Source organism: Perca fluviatilis, chromosome 18, assembly GCF_010015445.1.
Source record: "Perca fluviatilis chromosome 18, GENO_Pfluv_1.0, whole genome shotgun sequence".
NCBI classification, from domain to species: Eukaryota; Metazoa; Chordata; class Actinopteri; order Perciformes; family Percidae; genus Perca; species Perca fluviatilis.
In genome coordinates, this window is record NC_053129.1 from 23,578,378 (window position 1) to 23,598,627 (window position 20,250).

The 20,250-nt window shown below is 40.0% G+C and overlaps 2 protein-coding genes across 4 annotated transcripts; both read left to right on the forward strand.

Annotated features, from left to right (window-relative positions):
* nfkbie (nuclear factor of kappa light polypeptide gene enhancer in B-cells inhibitor, epsilon) lies at positions 1-11,312 on the forward strand. Of its 3 annotated transcripts, none has more exons than XR_005636956.1 (7): positions 1-778; positions 5,486-5,588; positions 6,889-7,099; positions 7,709-7,797; positions 8,631-8,879; positions 9,254-9,615; positions 10,167-11,312. XR_005636956.1 is itself a non-coding variant. In XM_039782077.1 (6 exons), the coding sequence occupies exons 1-6, from the start codon at positions 462-464 to the stop codon at positions 9,320-9,322; spliced, it is 1,038 nt and encodes a 345-aa protein (XP_039638011.1). In that variant the 5' UTR covers positions 1-461; the 3' UTR covers positions 9,323-10,137. The 3 variants fall into 3 exon arrangements, 1 of the variants encoding a protein (XP_039638011.1); XR_005636955.1 differs by lacking the exon at positions 10,167-11,312 and adding an exon at positions 9,778-10,137; XM_039782077.1 differs by lacking the exon at positions 10,167-11,312 and having other exon boundaries at positions 9,254-10,137.
* A 278-nt stretch (positions 11,313-11,590) lies between these two features.
* On the forward strand, positions 11,591-19,022 carry slc35b2 (solute carrier family 35 member B2). The gene is made up of 4 exons (XM_039781485.1): positions 11,591-11,848; positions 13,821-14,008; positions 14,154-14,314; positions 17,022-19,022. Exons 1-4 carry the CDS (start codon positions 11,790-11,792, stop codon positions 17,952-17,954), a joined length of 1,341 nt encoding a protein of 446 aa, XP_039637419.1. The 5' UTR covers positions 11,591-11,789; the 3' UTR covers positions 17,955-19,022.
* Positions 19,023-20,250: the final 1,228 nt, after the last annotated feature.

The following is a 20,250-nucleotide window of genomic DNA, read 5'->3' on the forward strand; positions in this document are numbered from 1 at the left end:
GTGTGTGTGTTTGCTCACGCGCACTGGGGATTCCCCCGCGTGACAAAAACAGCTTCGTCTTTCACATGTCAGCTTATCGCCTTTCATTGCTCATATGCTCTCCGCCTGGAGCCCATACTGTTACCGGATATCTAGACAACGGGCGGCCGTTTCGCCTTTTTTCGCTTGTTTCGAACCCTGTTCACGTTTGGAATGAACGTACAACAGTTTGAAACTTTAAAAAAAACAATAATTGATCAAAAGTGGAGGCCTGTTGCTGTAAGGCAATGCATTATCGGTTAGGGGCATGAAACGAAGCGGCTCGTTCCTCAGGTTTCACAAAGGTGCGGAGGTTTTCTTAGGTGTCAGTAGCCTCGGAGTCCGGTCACATCACCGAGCGGCGACAACACCCGCTAGTAGCCTTTAAATCCTCGAGGAAGGAGGAAGGAGGGAGGGGGAAACCCAGCGAGGCCACCACCATCATGGCGAGCGACGACTGTAGGAAAGATGACTTGCTGGAGGATAACCGCACAGATTCGGGCATTGACTCGTATCGTTTAATACTGAAGTCGGAGGAGCCCCGGGAGCCGAGCGCCGACTTCAGCGGGCCAAGGGACAAGATTTCTACTGGGGAGGAGCGCCTGGACTCAGCCTATGGCTCCTCGTCTATCACGGTGGAGAGTTTGTCAGAGATAGTTGGGGGCTGCACGCTTTCCAGCGCTCAAAAGGAGCAAGCACAGAGCTCTGAACTCTCTGAGCAGGAGAACTTGCTCACGACCATAACTGAAGATGGAGACACGTATGTTTGTGTTTATTTTCCCAGTTTCTCATGTAAAAGCAAATCTTTTCTGAGCTTGCCTTGCTCTTTGCTTAATGGCCCCCTGTTGCATACTGCTGGATGAAGTTTAATCATGGTGCCTTGCAATAACTATGTTTCTCTCAGAGTTTTTGACAAACTTTCCACCAATAATGTCTGCTAAGTCTTTAATTAAACAGTCTGCAGTATCCCAGAAATAACAAAGTTGGAAAGAGAGGCAATTTACAATTTAATTTATCACATCTTTATTTGTATTTTTTTTTATCCGCTCTCAAAAAAATATTTTCAAATGTTCCACCCCCTTCTGTCTGAGCATAATTATGTTTTAATTAATTGCCACTGTCCGTTGCTTTCTTTAAAACTCAGTAGCTCTAGTGGTTAGGGCTGCAACTATGCCTAATCATTATTTTAATCATCGATTAATCTGTTTTATCAATAAAATGTCAGAAAATAGTGAAAAATCCACACTAGTTTCCAAAGTAAAGAAGGAAAACTTTAAATGTCTTTTTTTGTCTGACCAACAGTCCAAAACTGAAAGATATTTGGTTTACAATTAGGCCTATATAAAACAAGAAGAGCAGATCCACACATAGTTGCTTGAAAAATTGCCCTAAATTGAACTCTGTTGCTTCAGCTCTCCTAGTGGTGCAAGCAGCTCATACATTTTTTTTTTTCCACTGGAGATTATGAATTTAAAACACCCATAAATGGAAGCTAATGAAGTCTGTAAATTACACTGAATTTGAGGCACAGTTCTTCCTGTGATACTGGTTTTGAGGGGGATTTCATAGCAGTGTGATACTGCAGACTTTTTTAATGAACTTTGTCCTTGTCATGAATATGGACAGACTCTTGTGAGGCATCTCAGTGAGAAAACAGAAGTGAAACAGATAAGCCTGGACTTCCCCATGCACCACAGACAAAGAACATGTGTGAAGCAGCAGTGTGGACAGTCGGCTTTTGATCCAAGAAACTTGTTGATCAGGATAGGACAGTGTGTGCATGTTTTTATAGGTGGATCCGACAATTCTGTAGCTGCTGCCTTTTCTTTTTCTTTTATCACAGTTGACCTCTACTGTATAAATGTCAGTTAGTTACCTGTCACAGTGGCTGTTTCCTTCTGTTCATTTCTCAGTTTGAGTAAATGAAACCGCTGCTTTTTGCACACAATCCAAACCTCCACACACAGCCTTATCAGCCCATGTTTCTTTTGTGACCCACTCATCTTGTGATGCAAAGTCATCAGTCTGTTTTGACGTGAAAGCAGGCCTGCTAATGACTCCTGCAGCCTCTAGTATAATCCAGCAATTGATGTAGTCCCAGCATTGTAGAAGTGTTGTTGTGTCTCTGACCTCTTTTCATTTCCGCTTGCTGGTTGTTAGGGCCACATGGTTTCATTCTCACACCCTAACTATAGATACCTGGGAGGGGAAAAACACCTGAAACACACCACACTGTGCTCCTTAGACTGAGAGAGAATCATGCAAACATTACTTTTTCCCCCGTGGTTTAAAAAAAAAATTCTTATTCATTCAAGTCCTACTCAAACCAGGAAGTTCCTTTCACACTATTAGAGGTTTGCTCACAGGGTTGAATAGTTGGTAGGGCAGACGCATTATTAGTCAGCAGACTATTAAATCAGTCAGTGATGACATTAAACTGATTCAGCTATATATTTATTTATATTTATTATATATATTTAAAGATGCAACTAAGGATGAATATTTGTCTTGTTTTGATTAACTGTTTGGTCTATAGTGAAAAATGCTCATCACATTTTCCCAGAGGCCAAAGTCAAATTCAAATTGCTTGTTTTGTCCAAAAAACGGTCAATAACTCAAAGATGTCCGGATTACTTTAAAGGAGCAGTGTGTAGGATTTAGGGGGATCTATTGGATGGAAATGGAATATAATATTCACAACTATGTTTTCATTAGTTTATAATCACCTGAATGAAACTAATAATCGCTATCTTTTCGTTAGCTTAGAATGAGCACTTTATAGCTACATAGGGAGCGGGTCTTTGTCGGTACCCGATCTGTGCTGCCTGCATGATCCATCATGCACATGCGCAAGATGTAATGTAATGTATATAAGAATGAACCAATAGATCCCATTGCTCTGGACGGAGACCAGTGAAGGATATTAGAATCACTTTTCCGGTGAGCTCTGAGCGTTACTGCGCAGCCTCCAACTGAGAGAGGCGACGTAAATGTGACGTGAGCAACGTGTCTGAAAGTTGTAAGTCTTCTGGTAGCTGTGCCAAGAGAAATCTCAATCATTCCCAATCTTACAGAGACGGAGAGCGTAGGTATATGTAAGGAGATAACATGGGCACAGGCTAATTATTGCTAACTAAAATGCTAGTTAACCTTAGTAATTAAACCTAAACAGCTCATACGTCCAAACTGCCTGCGAGCTTCTCCTGTACTATACGGTAATTCCTCTACTATGTGACACAATCGTTAGCCTATTTTTACAAAACGGTCTGCTACCGAGCCATAACGTGAGGTACAAGGTAATGGAGCCTTTTATACATTGTCGTGTTTCTTTAGAAATAAACAATGGACAAATGGAGTCTTTAAACGCTTTAGATGTAAAGTTATTCGCTGTCAAAGTGACGTCAAAATGAATGGCAGTCAATGGAAAGCTAACAGGAGGTGATCGTTTTGTAGCATTAAAATGGCGCCATAGGAGGTTTGAGTTCTGAAGCGAAGTTTACCCTCTTGGTATGTGCCGACAGTCCTCTTCTACGGAGTCCGCCATGTTACACCACCTTGTTTCTACAGTAGCCCAGAACGGACAAACCAAACATTGGCTTTTTGCGTTTTTAACATAGACCATATAAAATAGGGAGGTAGTCTTCATGACGTCACCCATAGGTTTCTGAAGAGCCAAAAATTAATCTTAAAGTGGGCGGCTCCCAGCCGTCGCCATCACGGAGCTGAGGCGGGCCGAATGAAGCCTACAGTCTATGCTTGCTTCCTGGGATGGCAGCCACCTGTCACTCAAAGCAGCACACCCTTAATTATGCAAAACCTTAAGCCTTAATATAATTTAAATAGGTGAGGTATAAAATAATTTATGACACTCCATACAGTTGTCATGAAGGGGTAACTCAGCTATAGAGACCAAGGCTATAAACAGGTTTATTTCTGCTGTCAACTTGGGCATTTTAACATGGGGGTCGGTGGGGATACTCGCAATAATTGCCAGAAAATTGAAGAATCATCTAAATCTTGATAGTATTTTAAGTTTAAACAACATATCATGATTGTTTCATATTTTGACCTACCCTTTGATTCTAACCCCTAATGTAATGTTTTGTGTCCCAATAAAATCTTTTCAAACACATTTTGATTAACCGTAGTTGACTTAATTCCACTTGTATAGATAAATTAACCTTACAAATTTAAACGAGGATAGTTGCAGTCTTGGTTTTGTTTTTTATATTAATTTAAAAACAACAACAAATAATTATCTCTGGGTCTAAAATAATGCAAACAAAACATTATGCAAGATATTAAAGTAGGATTTATTGATCAACCAGTTAAAAGGCACAAGTAATATATCACCCATGGCACCATAATTGCAGAGAGGTATTTGTTAAATCAGTTAGACAATAAATTTGTTATTAATTAGCTGATGATTAAGTGATTTTATATAGTTGCATTTAATAGTTTTTCTAGAATGCAGACTTAAATGTTAAGCAACATTATCACAATGAACACTAGAGTAAACAGTTCAAACGTCTAGTGTAATATTTTACTGAATGAAATGTCTGTACAGTGACATTGTGGCAACCATAGATATCAAATAAAACGGTTTGTCTATTGGTGGCAACATTTGATTCCACACTGTCTGCCTATCTGTCAATAGTTAAATGACATGTAAACTCATTGCTGATCTTTAAGAGAGCACAGTATTTGCAGTAACGTACACTTTACAGCTTTCAGCCTGACATTTGACAAGCAACTTGAAGCTAAACTTTGATTTGAATCCGTTATGTGTTGTTCTAGTTCAGTCTAAATAAAGCACTAATGCTCGGTGCCATTTCCTGCTTTTTGCACACATATGTTTGCTACAACTTCCCACTCAGGTTTTGAGGTTAGTGTGTTTTTGTTTTGTTTTGTCAACTAAAGCCTACAAGGATGTAACAACTAAGAGGGTATTTTTTTTTTGGGTGGGGGGGGGGCATTTTTAGGCCATTATTTCACAGGACAGCTGAAGACATGAAAGAGGAGAGAGAGGCATGCAGCAAAGGGCTGCAGGTCGGAGTCGAACCCCAGCCCGCTGCGTTGAGGAGTAAACCTCTGTATGTGGGCGCCCGCCCTACCAACTGAGCTATCCGTGTGCCTAAAAGGGTTTTTTAACATGACCCTTTGACAGCTCGCTATGCTATGTGTTCACTAAAAACTCTTGTATTGCTCAATACTCCAACCACTAAATCTTGCCATTTAGCCCACTAGGTCTAACATTTCAAGGTAGTCTCTTGTGATGAATACTAAGAAAAATTGTGAGGCAACATTTTCTGTTTCTTGTTGAAATGCAGTCTTTTTTTTCACTAGTACTCTACTACTGCTTTTGTGGGTCTATTGCTCAATGTAAAATAAGCGTAAGTAAGTAAGCGTGCATGTTTGTGCAAGCATGATGGATAAAGATATTTATTTTTCTTTGCTCCTCCTGTAGAATCCTGCACTTAGCAATCATCCATGAAGACGAATTTATCGCCCAACAGTTGATACAGCTATTCCCAAAAGAAGTCCTGGACATCCAAAACAATTTATACCAGGTAAGTGCAACGTGGCTTTTTCCACTACACAAGCATACTGCAGCTTCTACTGGAATTTTTTAATCCAAAGTGACTTCCTCATAGTCAGTATCTTGATTGTGGAAACAGTGGCATTATTTATATCTCAGTACTTCCAGAGAGCTGTTGTTCCTCTTTATTTGCAGTCCGTCCTCTCTCACTGTGGGTGGTTCCAGCGTTAGCTCATAAGGGACTTTGAATGGAAACTCCCCTCCTCTACCTCCTGTAGAAATTGAACCACAGGGAGCTGTGGAGTGTATCCTTGTCTGGATGTGGGTGGAGGAGTTGTTCCAGTCCTTCAAGATGTCAGACCAAAAGTCTTGCTAATGTAGAAACCAAAATGAAGACAAACTGACAGAACTGTCAAAAGGAAACATCTGAAGTTAAGACTCAGCACTTCATGCAGTGACTCAGCCTGAGCCATTTTGGTTGCCTAATTTCCTTCTCAGTAGTCATTCTAAGACCTCACATTAGGTGACATTACCAAGAAGAATTCTTCTTTACCCCTTCAGGTTTTTAAAAGAAAATCCCCTCTCAGACATTTGCATACTGATTAAAAACAGGCAATGCATTTTTTTGGGCCCTTTTTGCAGTTTTATTTTTTGTTGCACAGATGCAATTCAGTCTTACTGACGATAAATGTTTATGAAAAATCAAGACATCATATATACCTCAAATTCTACACCTACAGTAGCATCTTTGGATCAGACTGCAGTGCGACCACAATCACTTTGTGTTTATTTTTGGACAAAAGGTGCAACTCTCACTTTGTCAGCTGGAATAGTTCTCTGTTAGTGTCTTTATTCATACCTATAACAATATAACAACAGCTGAATGACAACAGGTACAGGCCTGTTCTCTCTGCGTTGTTCAAAAGCACTCTGGGAAATGCAGTGAATGAAGTGGCAGGGTTAAAGGACAATGGCTACACAAATGTATTTATCTTCTTTTGATTTAAATGTCAGAAAATGGTGAAAAAAGTCTTCAAGTTGTTTGTTTTGCCCAACAGACAGTCCAAAATCCATAAATATTAACTTTATAATGCTATAAATCGGAAGAAAACGGCAAATCCTTGCATATGCCATAAGTAAATATCTTTGCTTGATAAAGTAGTTTTAGATTATTAAAGATTTTGCCAATTTATCACTCAATCAAGTAATTGACTAACTGGTGAAAAACAAAATATGGCATGCATTGGTTATGATGACTAAGTGGTATTTCATTTAACCAGAGACATGCAGTTTTGAACACATTGCACATGATCATCTTTGGTGATCCTCAGAGCCCTTTGCACTTGGCTACCTACCTGAACCTGACCGATGTGGTGAAGGGCCTGATGGAGAAAGGTTCCAGTCTGGGGCTGCAGGACCAGGAGGGGAACACTGCGCTCCATGTGGCCTGCCAGCATGGGCAGATAGAGTGTGCCACTGAGATGACCAGAGAGGTTTCCCCAAGCAAGCTGGCACCTGTCCTCGAGACCCAGAACTGGAGAGGTGAGGAAAAAGAGACTAACTGCTGCAGGGCCTCATCAGCCAACAATGTATTGCTGTTATTTCAAGCCATTTCTATGTGTCTGATCTATGTGTATCATCTGTGTGACTATTTGTCTGTGGGTAGCTGAATTTGAACTTCCCACATTATGCAACTCAGATTTTTTAGTGTGTCCAAATGTAACATGGCCTTTTGTTGGGTTTAGGCCAAGACTTGTAATATAGAAATAATTAACTTGGTTGCCATTACTCAACCAGTATAGCATTAAAGTAATCAATTTTAAACGCAATCTTCCAAATTCACTTTTGTAAACTGTCTAGCTTCAACAGTTTGGGACAAATTAAATGCGGGGTGGGGGGGTGTGAGACTGTGAGGCTGTATATTCTGGTCCCACAGCTTTGTTTAGAAATGATGTTGAAGAACTGTTGCAAGGGTAGCATAAATGTGGCTGGTTTGCGAAACAACTTGTAGTTGATCTACAGTATGATTTAATGGTCTCAGTTTGATTTTATTATTTGGAAAATCTCACTTTTTTAAATGAATATTTCAATCTCTTTTGACCTCAATTTGAACCCAATGTTCCACATTTCAAACAAGGTGTGTACTTGCAGGTCTTGCCTGTCTTCACTTGGCTGCACTGAACAGGCAATATCAGATTATGAAGCTCCTGGTGAAAAAGAAAGCAGACCTAAATATACAGGTTAGTCTGTGAAATGGCTCCTTACTTTAATGCATCATATAGATTATTATAGTTTTTAATTACAAGGCTCTACTTAAAGGGTCAATCCACACTGAATCTGTCATCTCACAGAATAGAAAGTAGAAGATTTTTGTTTCTATGTACCCGTAATTCAGTGTAAAATTACCCTTTTAAATAAGCTTTAAATTGTCCCTGATTTCAAACTCGTTACTCTGGCTTGCCACTCATAAGATTTAAGCTACATATCATACATTGTCTCTCTCAACACGTTTTGAAGAAAAAGAGTAAAGAAGATGAGAAAACAGTACAGTTTGTGTAACTAGTCTCTGGGTAGGCTTTCCCATCACTATCCTTCATATGATCCAGCAATGCGCCAGTATTTATAATCACACTTTCAAACTGTGTTTACTGTGGCTGGCCTTATGTTCCGTTCTTGACTATAAATCTGCTGCAACTGTGTACTGCTGATAGTGATATGAGCTGAGCTCAGGGCTTCCTGCAGGATTCATGGAGACATAATTAGATTTGAGATATGATTAGGCTGGGCTGGCCAGCCACTCTTAACTTTCTATTGATGGAAGGGAACATGGCAGTCAGTCCCAAAACTACCCCAGACATTCCTCTCAGTTTAAATCACCGGCCAAACCTATCACTGTGCCTCACTCTGGTTTATTATTATTGTTGTTGTTATTATTATTATTTTTATGTGACTTGCTGCATCCTTTTATTCCAAGCTTGCAAAATTTAAAGATATATGTACTCACAAACAGAAGAAATCTTGACCTTCTTTGATGGAGTTTTTCATAACTATTTTCCATCTACACCCCGTGCAGGAAGGAACCAGTGGGAAAACAGCTCTTCATCTCGCCGTTGAGCTGCATGATGTCACATCAGTAAAGCTGCTGCTCAGCAAGGGAGCCAATGTGGATGCTGCCATGTTTAACGGCTGCACACCTCTGCATCTTGCAGTTGGGAGACAGGACGCCGCCATCGCCAACCTCCTCTGCCAGTCTGGCGCTGACACAATGCTACGAAACATGGAGGACGAAACGGCGCTGGATCTGGCCGACGGCAATGATGATGTAAGTTAGTTTCTTCATTACAATGAACATGAGCACTGTGGTTAATTCTCAATCCTACATAGACCATTTGTATTTTAATTAATACTCACGTGAAGTGCCCTGCTGTTTCAGGAAACTACTGAGTTTTTTTAGAAAATGTAACTATATGTCACTAAAGATGTCATTTAAAGATTTATGGATTCAGGAGAAGGAAATGGGCTTAGGACTGAGTGCACCAGAAAGGATAGAGAATTCATAAAAGATGGACTAAAACATTGTTTTGGTCTTTTCATGGGTGTCAGATGTTTTGTTTTTCCTATCATCTGGTAAGGACTGCAATGAACAATTGGAGAATGCATCAGTAAAATGGGACTTTTTGTATCCTTGTCTTTCAGATTCTGGCTCTATTTCCTTTTGATGATATCCAGATCTCCGGGAGGTCGGTGGTCAGTGTGAAGTTTTAAGCTGAATCTTAACAGATAACCTTGGAATTGTCTGAAGCTTCACTGTGGCTGGAACCTTTTGATTGGAAAAAAAAGTTTTCAGTAAAATAGTTTCTCTATTTGTAATACATTCTGATTTGATCTGTATTTAACCATTATTTAGACAAATATGTGCACCATATCTTTCTTCCCTCTGACAAAAAGTGATTTTGCTTAATCAAACACTGAAAAAGATCTGTTTGTGAGTCATTGGTTAAATTATTCTGCTTCTTTTCACATGCCTATGGAGGGGTTGCAACAAAAGCCACCTCAATGTGAGTGCCAAACTTTCTATAAACATGTTCAATGTCTATAAAAAATTCTACCTCTTTATCACATTAACCTAGTTTTAATGACTAGAAATTGAACATGCAAATTGCTTTGTTTCACAGTTTCTCAAACTTAATCAGTGCTATCATTGCATTTTATTTCCACAGCCACAGAAAGACTTTTGAAGGAATGCAATCAGAGGCAGAACTAAAATTTATTAAATGTAAAACTGTTTGTCACAAATAGACCTGCAATTCTACAAAGACAAACTAATCACATCCCTGCTATTTGTTACAAAACATGTAGCCCAAATAAAATGTAATATTTAAGAAAAAAAAATGCAGCTTCATCTTTTTGTTTTTTTAGGTTTGCTTTCATGCTGTGAAGCAGTTTTCTCTATTTATCTCATCTTATCCTTAATCTGCAGTAAACTGTTCCTGTACGTTGGTGTGTAATTGCACTGCCCTGTCTAGTTAATATAAGCAGTGTGTTTATTTTGTAATAAAATGAAGAAGAAAAAAAACTCACTGCATATTGTACTCTTTTCTGGGTAAAGGGAATTTTTGGGGCCATCCACCATCTGCTCTACACTGGCAAATCCAGGTTTGTCAAAAAGACTTGCAAACAGAGACCGAAGAAGCAATATGACTTGTATATTGCCATTTTAGTAAAAGGAGAAGTTAGGTAATTTAATGAGCCCTTTTTAGCTCACCTGTATAAATCTGTATTTTTTTTTTTGTTCTTTGCTTTTTATTTTAACTCTGCATATACAGAAAATCACTACTGTGTGTTGTTTACAGCAAATGCATCCTATTATAAATGTATACAGTAAAAATAATAAGTTCACTTCATGACAAGGCTCTTTCATGAAAACACCAAGTTCTGTTCTTTGTTTCCTGTCAGCTGCCTTTGTAACCTATATCTTTTGTTTTCCTGTAAGTGGCTTCTTCCTCATGGCTCCTATAATACAATGACTGTGGAGTGATGGGAAATTCCACTTGGCTCCATCTCTTACAGTATAAGCACATACCAAAGCAAAAGCAGGTTTAATAAGGTTTAGAATAAGATGGAAACTGTCAAGTAGGTATATTAGCCAGAATAATTATCAACAGTAAATACACTTAACTTAATCTTTAGCCAATCATATTTTCCTCTGATTCTTGTGCACAAACAAGTTTATTTTGATGACGGCTTCTAAACAGCTAGGACAGAGAGTTATGAAACTATACATACTTCCCTATTGAGACTATGGCCTGAAGCTATCTGTGTTTTATACAGTGTATTGTAGGTCATGCTGGTGTTGCCATGGGCTTTGTTAAAAACAGAAAGGTGTTGTGAAAAAGTTATATAAGCTAGTTTCACTTATTTGAGTAAAAGTATAAATACTACAATGTAAAATCCACTCTATTGCAAGTACAATTCCTGCATCAGTTAATGTTTGAAAAGTAATAATACTCATTATGCAGAATGGCCACTTTTATTCTGTTGAATTCTTATGTGTATTATGTCATTCTTTTATTATTTCTCTTGCCTTAATGTGTGCATTTTAACATTGCAGCTGCTTGAGGTGTAACTCATTTTAACTACTTTGTGTACTGTTGGGAAGTGTCTGGTACAGCTTCAACTACTTTCAAGGTGCATGGAGAAAACTTCTTGAATGAAACGTGTTGGTCTCACAATAAAGTTGCTCTTTATTTGACAAGTGTTTCTGGAATTTTTACCTTTGCTTTACTGCAAACTAAGTTTCCTTATTTATATCATCACTTAAAAGTATGGCTGCTATTTATTTCTCTTTTGTATCCTTTTAGTATTTTAAAAATGTCACATGGTTTCTGTGCTGTATTTGCTCTTCGATTTATAAATGCATAATGTACAGCACCTTTGTGAATGAAATGTGCTTTCTTACCTTGCAGTTACTCCTCCACACCGAAAGGGGGCAGGGCCGCCGGGTGGGCGCTGTTCTCAGTCTCCGGCATCCTCTGTTGGTTTTGAGCAAAGAGGTGGGGGCCTTTCCTACTCAAGTGAACACATCGGCCATTGAAGATAAGTAGAAGACATCAGAGCTGAAGGCGACTAGTCCAAAAGAAGACAATTAACATAATCATTAAAATACCGTTACCTGCCAGATCCGCGCGGCTTGATGCTCTGTTGCATCGGAGACGTTTGAGTCTGTCGGCGTATGTGCTGCGCCAGGTGTCGGGCCACAGAGTGTGGGAAAATGCCATCTTTTTCATGGAGGTACCGTTAGAGAATATGTCATGCTAAAGATGAGTTTTAGATATGTGGACAAGCTCCGTTGACTGTTGACTTGTATACTTGTCAGTGTGGCAGTGAAGTCAATTAATCGTTAACTTTCGTAATTCATAATTACATTGACTGTCAGTGTGTTTTTGAAGTCTGCAAACAACCTGCTGGCTAAGTGAAACTGAACGGTTTGTGTACACGAACCGGTGTTAGAACGAATAGAAGCTATCCTAAGTTAGCTATATATTTCCATACACATGTTTTCATTATACTAAAGCTATTACTTACTGTGTTTTGATATGTGTCAACATATAAAATATTGTCCCTGTAGGGTCAAAATGGCTACAGCTGAATGAACAATGTTAGATGTTACCCTGTAAGATATTGGATACGGAGACTCGAGAGTCACACAATTTGATAGCTGTGAAGCAGAAATATGGCTTAAAGTCCGGTACAGGTCATTGAATCAAATGGGTCACAGAATGTGGTGGAACACTGGTCAGGATTTCGTGTTTGCTAATTTATCCAGACCACACCCTCCGGCATAGGTAATAATATTAATTATGTGGGATTGGGTCATCTTATTCTCTTTTTTAACCAGGGAATGCTGTGCTTTCACTCCATATTATCTGCTGTCATGTACTCTTACAAGACACAGGCACTCATACTCTCCTCAGGTACATTTTCCCTAGTTCTCTCTCTCTCTCTCTCTCTCTCTCTCTCTCTCTCTCTCTCTGCCTGTGGTGGTATAGCAGCCTGTGGGTTGGCTGCCCAGCCAGTGCAGTGAAATGCATTCCTCCATGTAATAAGTTGCTTGTTCGGAGCCCAGGTCTCTCTCTGCTGTGGACTGCTGCCACAGCAGAGTCCCACACAAAGAGGCTCTGTGTGAGTCCCTGGGAGGAGACCTGGCCTCATTTTAAATGGGATTGCACTCTCAGTGCCACGACAGCAAGGAGCACACCTTTTTCATAGGAAACTAGGGTTTCATCACAGGTGTGCTTGAGTTATCAGTGTTACTTAGGTTGCTTGTGGGGGCGGGTGATGAATCTCCTCTCAATTCTTCCTGATTAGTTTCACAGGTTACGTTTTGTTTACGTGATTCCGTACCTTTCATACTGTCCCTTTGGCTAGCATATGTTGTGCATGAAGACAGGGAAGTACAGGTACTACATAATTACATAATTGCTGGAGTAGCAGTTTAACTCTTGCTATCATTATTGGTCTGATTGCAAAATGTCTGTTCAAGGAGGCACCTTGCAGTGGCTTCTGCTTCAAGACCTCAGTTTAGAAGCACGATAACAGGAGAGAAAGTCAATATGATTTGAGAGGAATTTACAAAACAAATGGGAGGAAATCATTGCATTTCTTTGAATGGGTGACATTTATGGAACAGTGAGGAATTGAAAAAAAAAAAGTAGCTGTGTACGTTTTAAAAAGTTAAAAATAATTAATTGAACAAAAATATGAATGCATGAAGGTGCAGAATACTGTACGTTTCTGTCCTTTCCGTTTGATGTTCGCTATAGCTTTAGCCTACACCTCTTTGGACTGCAGACATTTTTATTGTTGTATTGTCATGTATTGTTTTCAACTGTGATATTTTAATAAATGCCCTTTTTATGGGAGGAAGAAGGTATCATGAAATAGAGCTGACATGCTAACAAATTTCCTTTTAAAACCTTTGTATTGGCTACTTTAGTTTATGCTTTTTATTATGAGTTCAGATGAGCTTAAGAACGTAGTAAACAGACAACAATAGTGTAAGCATTTTCATATTTTTACCCATTTATCAACATCAGCATTGTCATGATGATAGTGATGGATTGTCTTGATGTATTGATAATCTTAACTGTATATTACAAAGAGAAATTAACCTGAGTTTGCTAAATTTTGAGTATTTTTATTTTTTTTTTCTGTTATGTACTGTAAAATGTAGCCTGATATACCATGTTGTATTGCCTTGTAGGGTTTGGCCTGCATTTGTGTTGCTTCTCTTCACTTCCACTGTGGCTGCTGACGAGTCATTACTACTGGAAGGCTGGCATGATGTCTGGCCCTTGCGCTTCCTCGTCAACATGCTGGGATACTTCACTATCATCATCCCTGGCTACTTCCTCATTAGCTACTTCAAGCGCACCAATTACTTAGAAACAGGTTTGGACTTGTATGATTCTGACATGTAATGCGGAGATGCATGCCAGTTAAAGACCTCAAACTTGTTTTTGTAGTTCCTTCCTGATCTACCTCGAAAACCAATTCCTTCATGTTTTTTTTTAATGTATGTTTTCTTTTCTTTCAGGTAGTGGGTTTTGCTTCCCTATCATAAAGACCTGCGTGTTTGGTAGTGAGGCCAAAACGGGTCTGTTGGATGACGTGTCGGTTGCACCCAGGAAAGAGGGTGATTCGGGCTCGTCAGTCAGACAGGTCGTCAAATTAATCTTTTGTGCTGTTGGACTTCAGGTAAGGATCCTCCTAGGGAATACAGTCCTTGAGCTCTGTGTGGTCTAAAGGGATTAGATGGATAATACTATATGTATTTTTTTTTTGTCTGATTGTGTAGCTGTGGGAGGTTTGTTTTACACTTTGCTTTGCTCTCAGCTCATTCGCTAATTAAAAGATGCTTATGTGAAGCTTGTATAAAGGGAGGTGCTGGTAAACTGGTGCAGAGGGATAGGTCCTGGTAGTTACACGACTAACAGGATGAAGATACCTTGAATACAGTGTTGTTTCGTTAGGAAGGGATCAAGTACATAGTGACATAAATAATGAGAATAATACCCAAAATAAAGCTGAACCACCCAATGGAACTGTTTTTAACAATATTCTGTTACAAAATAATCTAAGCTCAAAAGTCAAGAATCAACATCAAAGCTTAACTGCTTATATATACATACATACAGTGCCTTGCGAAAGTATTCGGCCCCCTTGAACTTTTCGACCTTTTGCCACATTTCAGGCCTCAAACATAAAGATATAAAACTGTAATTTTTTGTGAAGAATCAACAACAAGTGGGTCCCAATTATGAAGTGGAATGAAATTCATTGGCTATTTCAAACTTTTTTAACAAATAAAAAACTGAAAAAGTGGGCGTGCAAAATTATTCAGCCCCTTTACTTTCAGTGCAGCAAACTCTCTCCAGAAGTTCAGTGAGGATCTCTGAATGATCCAATGTTGACCTAAATGACTAATGATGATAAATAGAATCCAGCTGTGTGTAATCAAGTCTCCGTATAAATGCACCTGCTCTGTGATAGTCTCAGAGGTCCGTGTAAAGCGCAGAGAGCATCATGAAGAACAAGGAACACACCAGGCAGGTCCGAGATACTGTTGTGGAGAAGTTTAAAGCGCATTTGGATACAAAAAGATTTCCCAAGCTTTAAACATCCCAAGGAGCACTGTGCAAGCGATAATATTGAAATGGAAGGAGTATCAGACCACTACAAATCTACGAAGCCCGGCCGTCCCTCTAAACTTTCAGCTCATACAATGAGAAGACTGATCAGAGATGCAGCCAAGAGGCCCATGATCACTCTGGATGAACTGCAGAGATCTACAGCTGAGGTGGGAGACTCTGTCCATAGGACAACAATCAGTCCATATACTACACAAATCTGGCCTTTATGGAAGAGTGGCAAGAAGAAAGCCATTTCTTAAAGATATCCATAAAAATGTCGTTTAAAAGTTTGCCAAAAGCCACCTGGGAGACACACCAAACATGTGGAAGAAGGTGCTGTGGTCAGATGAAACCAAAATCGAACTTTTTGGCAACAATGCAAAACGTTATGTTTGGCGTAAAAGCAACACAGCTCATCACCCTGAACACACCATCCCCACTGTCAAACATGGTGGTGGCAGCATCATGGTTTGGGCCTGCTTTTCTTCAGCAGGGACAGGGAAGATGGTTAAAATTGATGGGAAGATGGATGGAGCCAAATACAGGACCATTCTGGAAGAAAACCTGATGGAGTCTGCAAAAGACCTGAGACTGGGACGGAGATTTGTCTTCCAACAAGACAATGATCCAAAACATAAAGCAAAATCTACAATGGAATGGTTCACAAATAAACATATCCAGGTGTTAGAATGGCCAAGTCAAAGTCCAGACCTGAATCCAATCGAGAATCTGTGGAAAGAACTGAAAACTGCTGTTCACAAACGCTCTCCATCCAACCTCACTGAGCTCTAGCTGTTTTGCAAGGAGGAATGGGCAAAAATGTCAGTCTCTCGATGTGCAAAACTGATAGAGACATACCCCAAGCGACTTACAGCTGTAATCGCAGCAAAAGGTGGCGCTACAAAGTATTAACTTAAGGGGGCTGAATAATTTTGCACGCCCAATATTTCAGTTTTTTATTTGTTTAAAAGGTTTGAAATATCCAATAAATTTCGTTCCACTTCATGATTGTGTGCCACTTGTTGTTGATTCTTCACAAAAAATTACAGTTTTATATCTTTATGTTTGAGGCCTGAAATGTGGCAAAAGGTCGAAAAGTTCAAGGGGGCCGAATACTTTCGCAAGGCACTGTACATACATACATACATACATACATACAGTATCTCACAAAAGTGAGTACACCCCTCACATTTTAGTAAATATTTCATTATATCTTTTAATGGGACAACACTGAAGAAATTAAACTTTGCTAGCCCCACATCATCACATGCCCTTCACCATACCTAGAGATTGGCATGGTTTTATGTCGGTTAGGTTTGATTTGCATTGAGAGATGATTTTATGGAAAGTACCCCATGCCAATCTCTAGGTATGGTGAAGGGCATGTGATGATGTGGGGCTATTTTAATTCCAAAGGCCAAGGGAACTTTATCAGGATGCATAGTATCCTGGATCCATGAAAAAATAAAAATCTGCCTGCCTCTATGGGAATTTAACTCAATTGTACTCACTTTTGTTGCCAGCGATTTAGACATTAATGGCTGTGTGTTGAGTTATTTTGAGGGGACAGCACATTTACACTGTTATACAAGCTGTACACTTAATACTTTACATTGTAGCAAAGTGTAATTTCTTCAGTGTTGTCCCATTAAAAGATATATAATGAAATATTTACTAAAATGTGAGGGGTGTACTCACTTTTGTGAGATACTGTATATAACAGGTCGATAAGTCTACTCTTGAAAAAGTAAAGTCATTTTTCTAATTCTTAGGTATCGTACCTGACATGGGGAGTCCTGCAGGAGAGGGTGATGACACGTTCGTACGGAGCCACGACTCCAGAAGAGGAGGGTGAGAAATTCAAGGACTCTCAGTTCTTGGTCTTCATGAACCGTATCCTGGCTCTGACGGTGTCGGGCCTTTGGTGCATCCTGTTCAAGCAGCCTCGTCATGGAGCACCCATGTTTAAGTACTCCTTCGCCTCGCTCTCCAACATCATGAGCAGCTGGTGCCAGTACGAGGCCCTCAAGTACATCAGCTTCCCTACTCAAGTCCTGGCCAAGGCCTCCAAGGTAATCCCTGTCATGCTCATGGGTAAGATCGTCTCCCACAAGAGCTACGAATACTGGGAGTACTTTACCGCTGTGCTGATCTCAGTGGGTGTCAGCATGTTTCTGCTGTCCAGCACGCCCAGCAAGCACCCGTCCACCGTCACCACCTTCAGCGGGGTCATCATCCTCGTCGGCTACATCGCCTTCGACAGCTTCACCTCTAACTGGCAGGACAACCTGTTCAAGTACAAGATGTCGTCGGTGCAGATGATGTTCGGGGTAAACCTGTTCTCCTGCCTCTTCACTGTTGGCTCACTGCTGGAGCAGGGGGCCTTCTTCGACTCGCTGGCCTTCATGACGCGCCACTCCGAATTCGCCTTACACTCCCTTTTGCTGTCCGTGTGCTCTGCATGCGGCCAGCTCTTCATCTTCTACACCATCAACCAGTTTGGTGCTGCGGTCTTCACCATCATTATGACCCTGCGACAGGCCTTCGCCATTCTCCTCTCTTGTTTCCTCTACGGTCACGCCGTCACCTTAGTGGGTGGATTTGGTGTTGGGGTAGTTTTCTTGGCACTTTTCTTACGGGTGTATGCACGTAGCCGCATGAAGACTGGCCGGCGGTCAGCGCAGCCGCTCCCACAGAAGGTGTAGCACTCCGAAGTCACGCTAAACTGGGAACTGAGACCACGTTTTCTGTGGTGCTTTTTTGTCTATTTGTGTGTATCTTATAGTTGTTGTTTTTTGGGTTTTTTTTACTGTTCTTTTCCGTTGGTTTTTGTTTTTCTTCTTCTGCAATGGTACAGAAAGGGATTTTGCAGTTTTGACTCTTACACCAAGATGCCCCCAGGGGGTCCATGTGATTTGTCAGGTCAGCAGTCACAGAAGTTTTTGAGTGCCTGTAAGATTGTCTTATACACGAGTCCCAAACCCTAAACTTTGCAAACTGCCTCTTTACCTCTTTCGCAATTAAACCGTAGAATATTTTTCCTAAACCACCGTACGTGGCTTGTGCAGCCAATTACAGGTTACTGTGACCCTGAAAAATGTATGTGAGCTGTATGGCTAAGCATTCATTTTAAAGCGTTAATGACATTGCCCCTTACTTAACTTTATCCCTACACTTTGCTTATCTCACAGTCCTCTATGTTAGAGAGCAGGGGCCCTTATGTGTCGTGGGATTTTATCTTGTAAAGCTGTCAACATAGCCTGCACACAATACTGTTTAATTCAAGGTATATTGAAATGGCTACCATGTGTAATAGAGGGTGGGAAGTAACAGTTTGCTTATTAAATAGCGCACTACTTACAAATTATATTATTTTACGCCGACATCAGTGAACCAGATGCTGCTGTGGGTACTTTTTGCACGCCATTATTTTAGGAAAACAAGTTTTTGTTTCTTACTTAATTAAACTTCGGACTAAACAGTCTTGTAAATATATCTCTTAGTCATTGTTTATTTCCAACTCGTCTATTGTGTACTTTTGTATAAGGACTGCTTCATGTGTTTTCACCGTTACATGTGAATGTTTGGAAGAATACTGAATTGATGATGATGCTCATGGCCGTCACAAGGATGTGAAGATAATGTAGGCCCAGGGGGGAGTTTGCAGAAAAGAATGCATACAAGGGAATCGTAGTGTTACTGGTAACTTGTTTTTATCATTATACTATTTCCTCTGGTAACTGGATTAATAATAAAACATTAAATTAAATGAACACTATGAAGTGTAGAGGTTTGATTTTAAGGTTTCACATTGCTTGTGCTACAGGATTTGCCTTGTGGTCAGTGCTGTTTGCTTTGCAGGTAATACAATACTAATAATAATGATAATATTATTTCATACACAAACTGCTATTCAAAGTGCTTACATTAGGAATAATGACTGTAAACAAAGAAATGAAAGGGCACACAATAAAACCGGTTGAACTTTAAAATACATCCAAAAAGAAGCTAGTAAAATAACCAAAATAATACTTCACAACTTAATTCAAAGATTTAGTAGAATTATACTTTAAACAAAACAAAAACCGTTAGATAAACCAAAGTATTGGACAAATTGAAAATTTGACCTGATTATGGCACTACTTCAAAAGTCAGGGGATCACCAAAGTCACTGGGATTCATTCTCTAGGGACAATGAAAGTATGTACAAAATGTTATGGATGGATCTAATGGCGGTCTGGACCAAAGTAGGATGGACCAACAGACAGTGCTAATGTGCCTAAAAATGGCAGCACAGTAGTAGTAACATATTTTGGCTGTAATTAATTTACTGACTTTTTAGGAAGATCATTGCAGTAGTCTGGCTGGTAAGGTTAATAACACCCAGGTTTCTTGTCTGAGCTGTAATGTGATGAGATGGTGTGGTAAATTCTAGGTTTCTCTCTTTGCTCTTTTGGATCAATAACTAGAATCTCAGTTGGAGGAAATGTTGGGTTATCCATAAATTGATGCGGTGTTCAAGGGAGTAACGGGGGCTCCGGTCAACAAAATGAACAACTGTACAGAGTTGGGTGTCATCTGCAAATAGATTTTAGTAGTTCTAAGTATTCCTCTCTGCCATCTCTCCATATTTCTTCGGCTCTCTCCAGTCTTATCAAAAAAAAAAAAAAAAACGGCATGTGTTTTTTTCGAAACAAAGCTGCTCTTTGCATGCTACACTGATTCATAAACCCGACCACTATTATGATTCACTTAACATCAAACTGAAGATCGTGTTTGACTGTGAAGTGCGAGAAAACATTTTCCCCTGGTTTATTAATCTCACAGCTGCTCGATGGGGGAATTTCCCCGCACCTCTCATTTCAACGTCCTACACCCCAACTAGTTTGGAGTAGTGCGTCACAACGTGAGTGTCTCCGGTCCTCTCCTCTTTTCAATAATGCAAATGACAAACGAGATATGGAGGGCTGAGACAGGCCGCGGACCTCAGGTTCCAGCCCC

Excerpts from the sequence above, each read along its gene's own strand:
- slc35b2 (XM_039781485.1), top strand. The coding sequence starts at position 11,790 with ATGTGCTGCGCCAGGTGTCGGGCCACAGAGTGTGGGAAAATGCCATCT. Across the intron at positions 11,849-13,820 it reads ATGCCATCTTTTTCATGGAG|GGTTTGGCCTGCATTTGTGT; the intron begins GTACCGTTAGAG and ends ATTGCCTTGTAG. Across the intron at positions 14,315-17,021 it reads TTTGTGCTGTTGGACTTCAG|GTATCGTACCTGACATGGGG; the intron begins GTAAGGATCCTC and ends TCTAATTCTTAG.
- nfkbie (XM_039782077.1), top strand. The coding sequence starts at position 462 with ATGGCGAGCGACGACTGTAGGAAAGATGACTTGCTGGAGGATAACCGC. Across the intron at positions 779-5,485 it reads ATAACTGAAGATGGAGACAC|AATCCTGCACTTAGCAATCA; the intron begins GTATGTTTGTGT and ends CTCCTCCTGTAG. Across the intron at positions 7,798-8,630 it reads AAGCAGACCTAAATATACAG|GAAGGAACCAGTGGGAAAAC; the intron begins GTTAGTCTGTGA and ends CACCCCGTGCAG.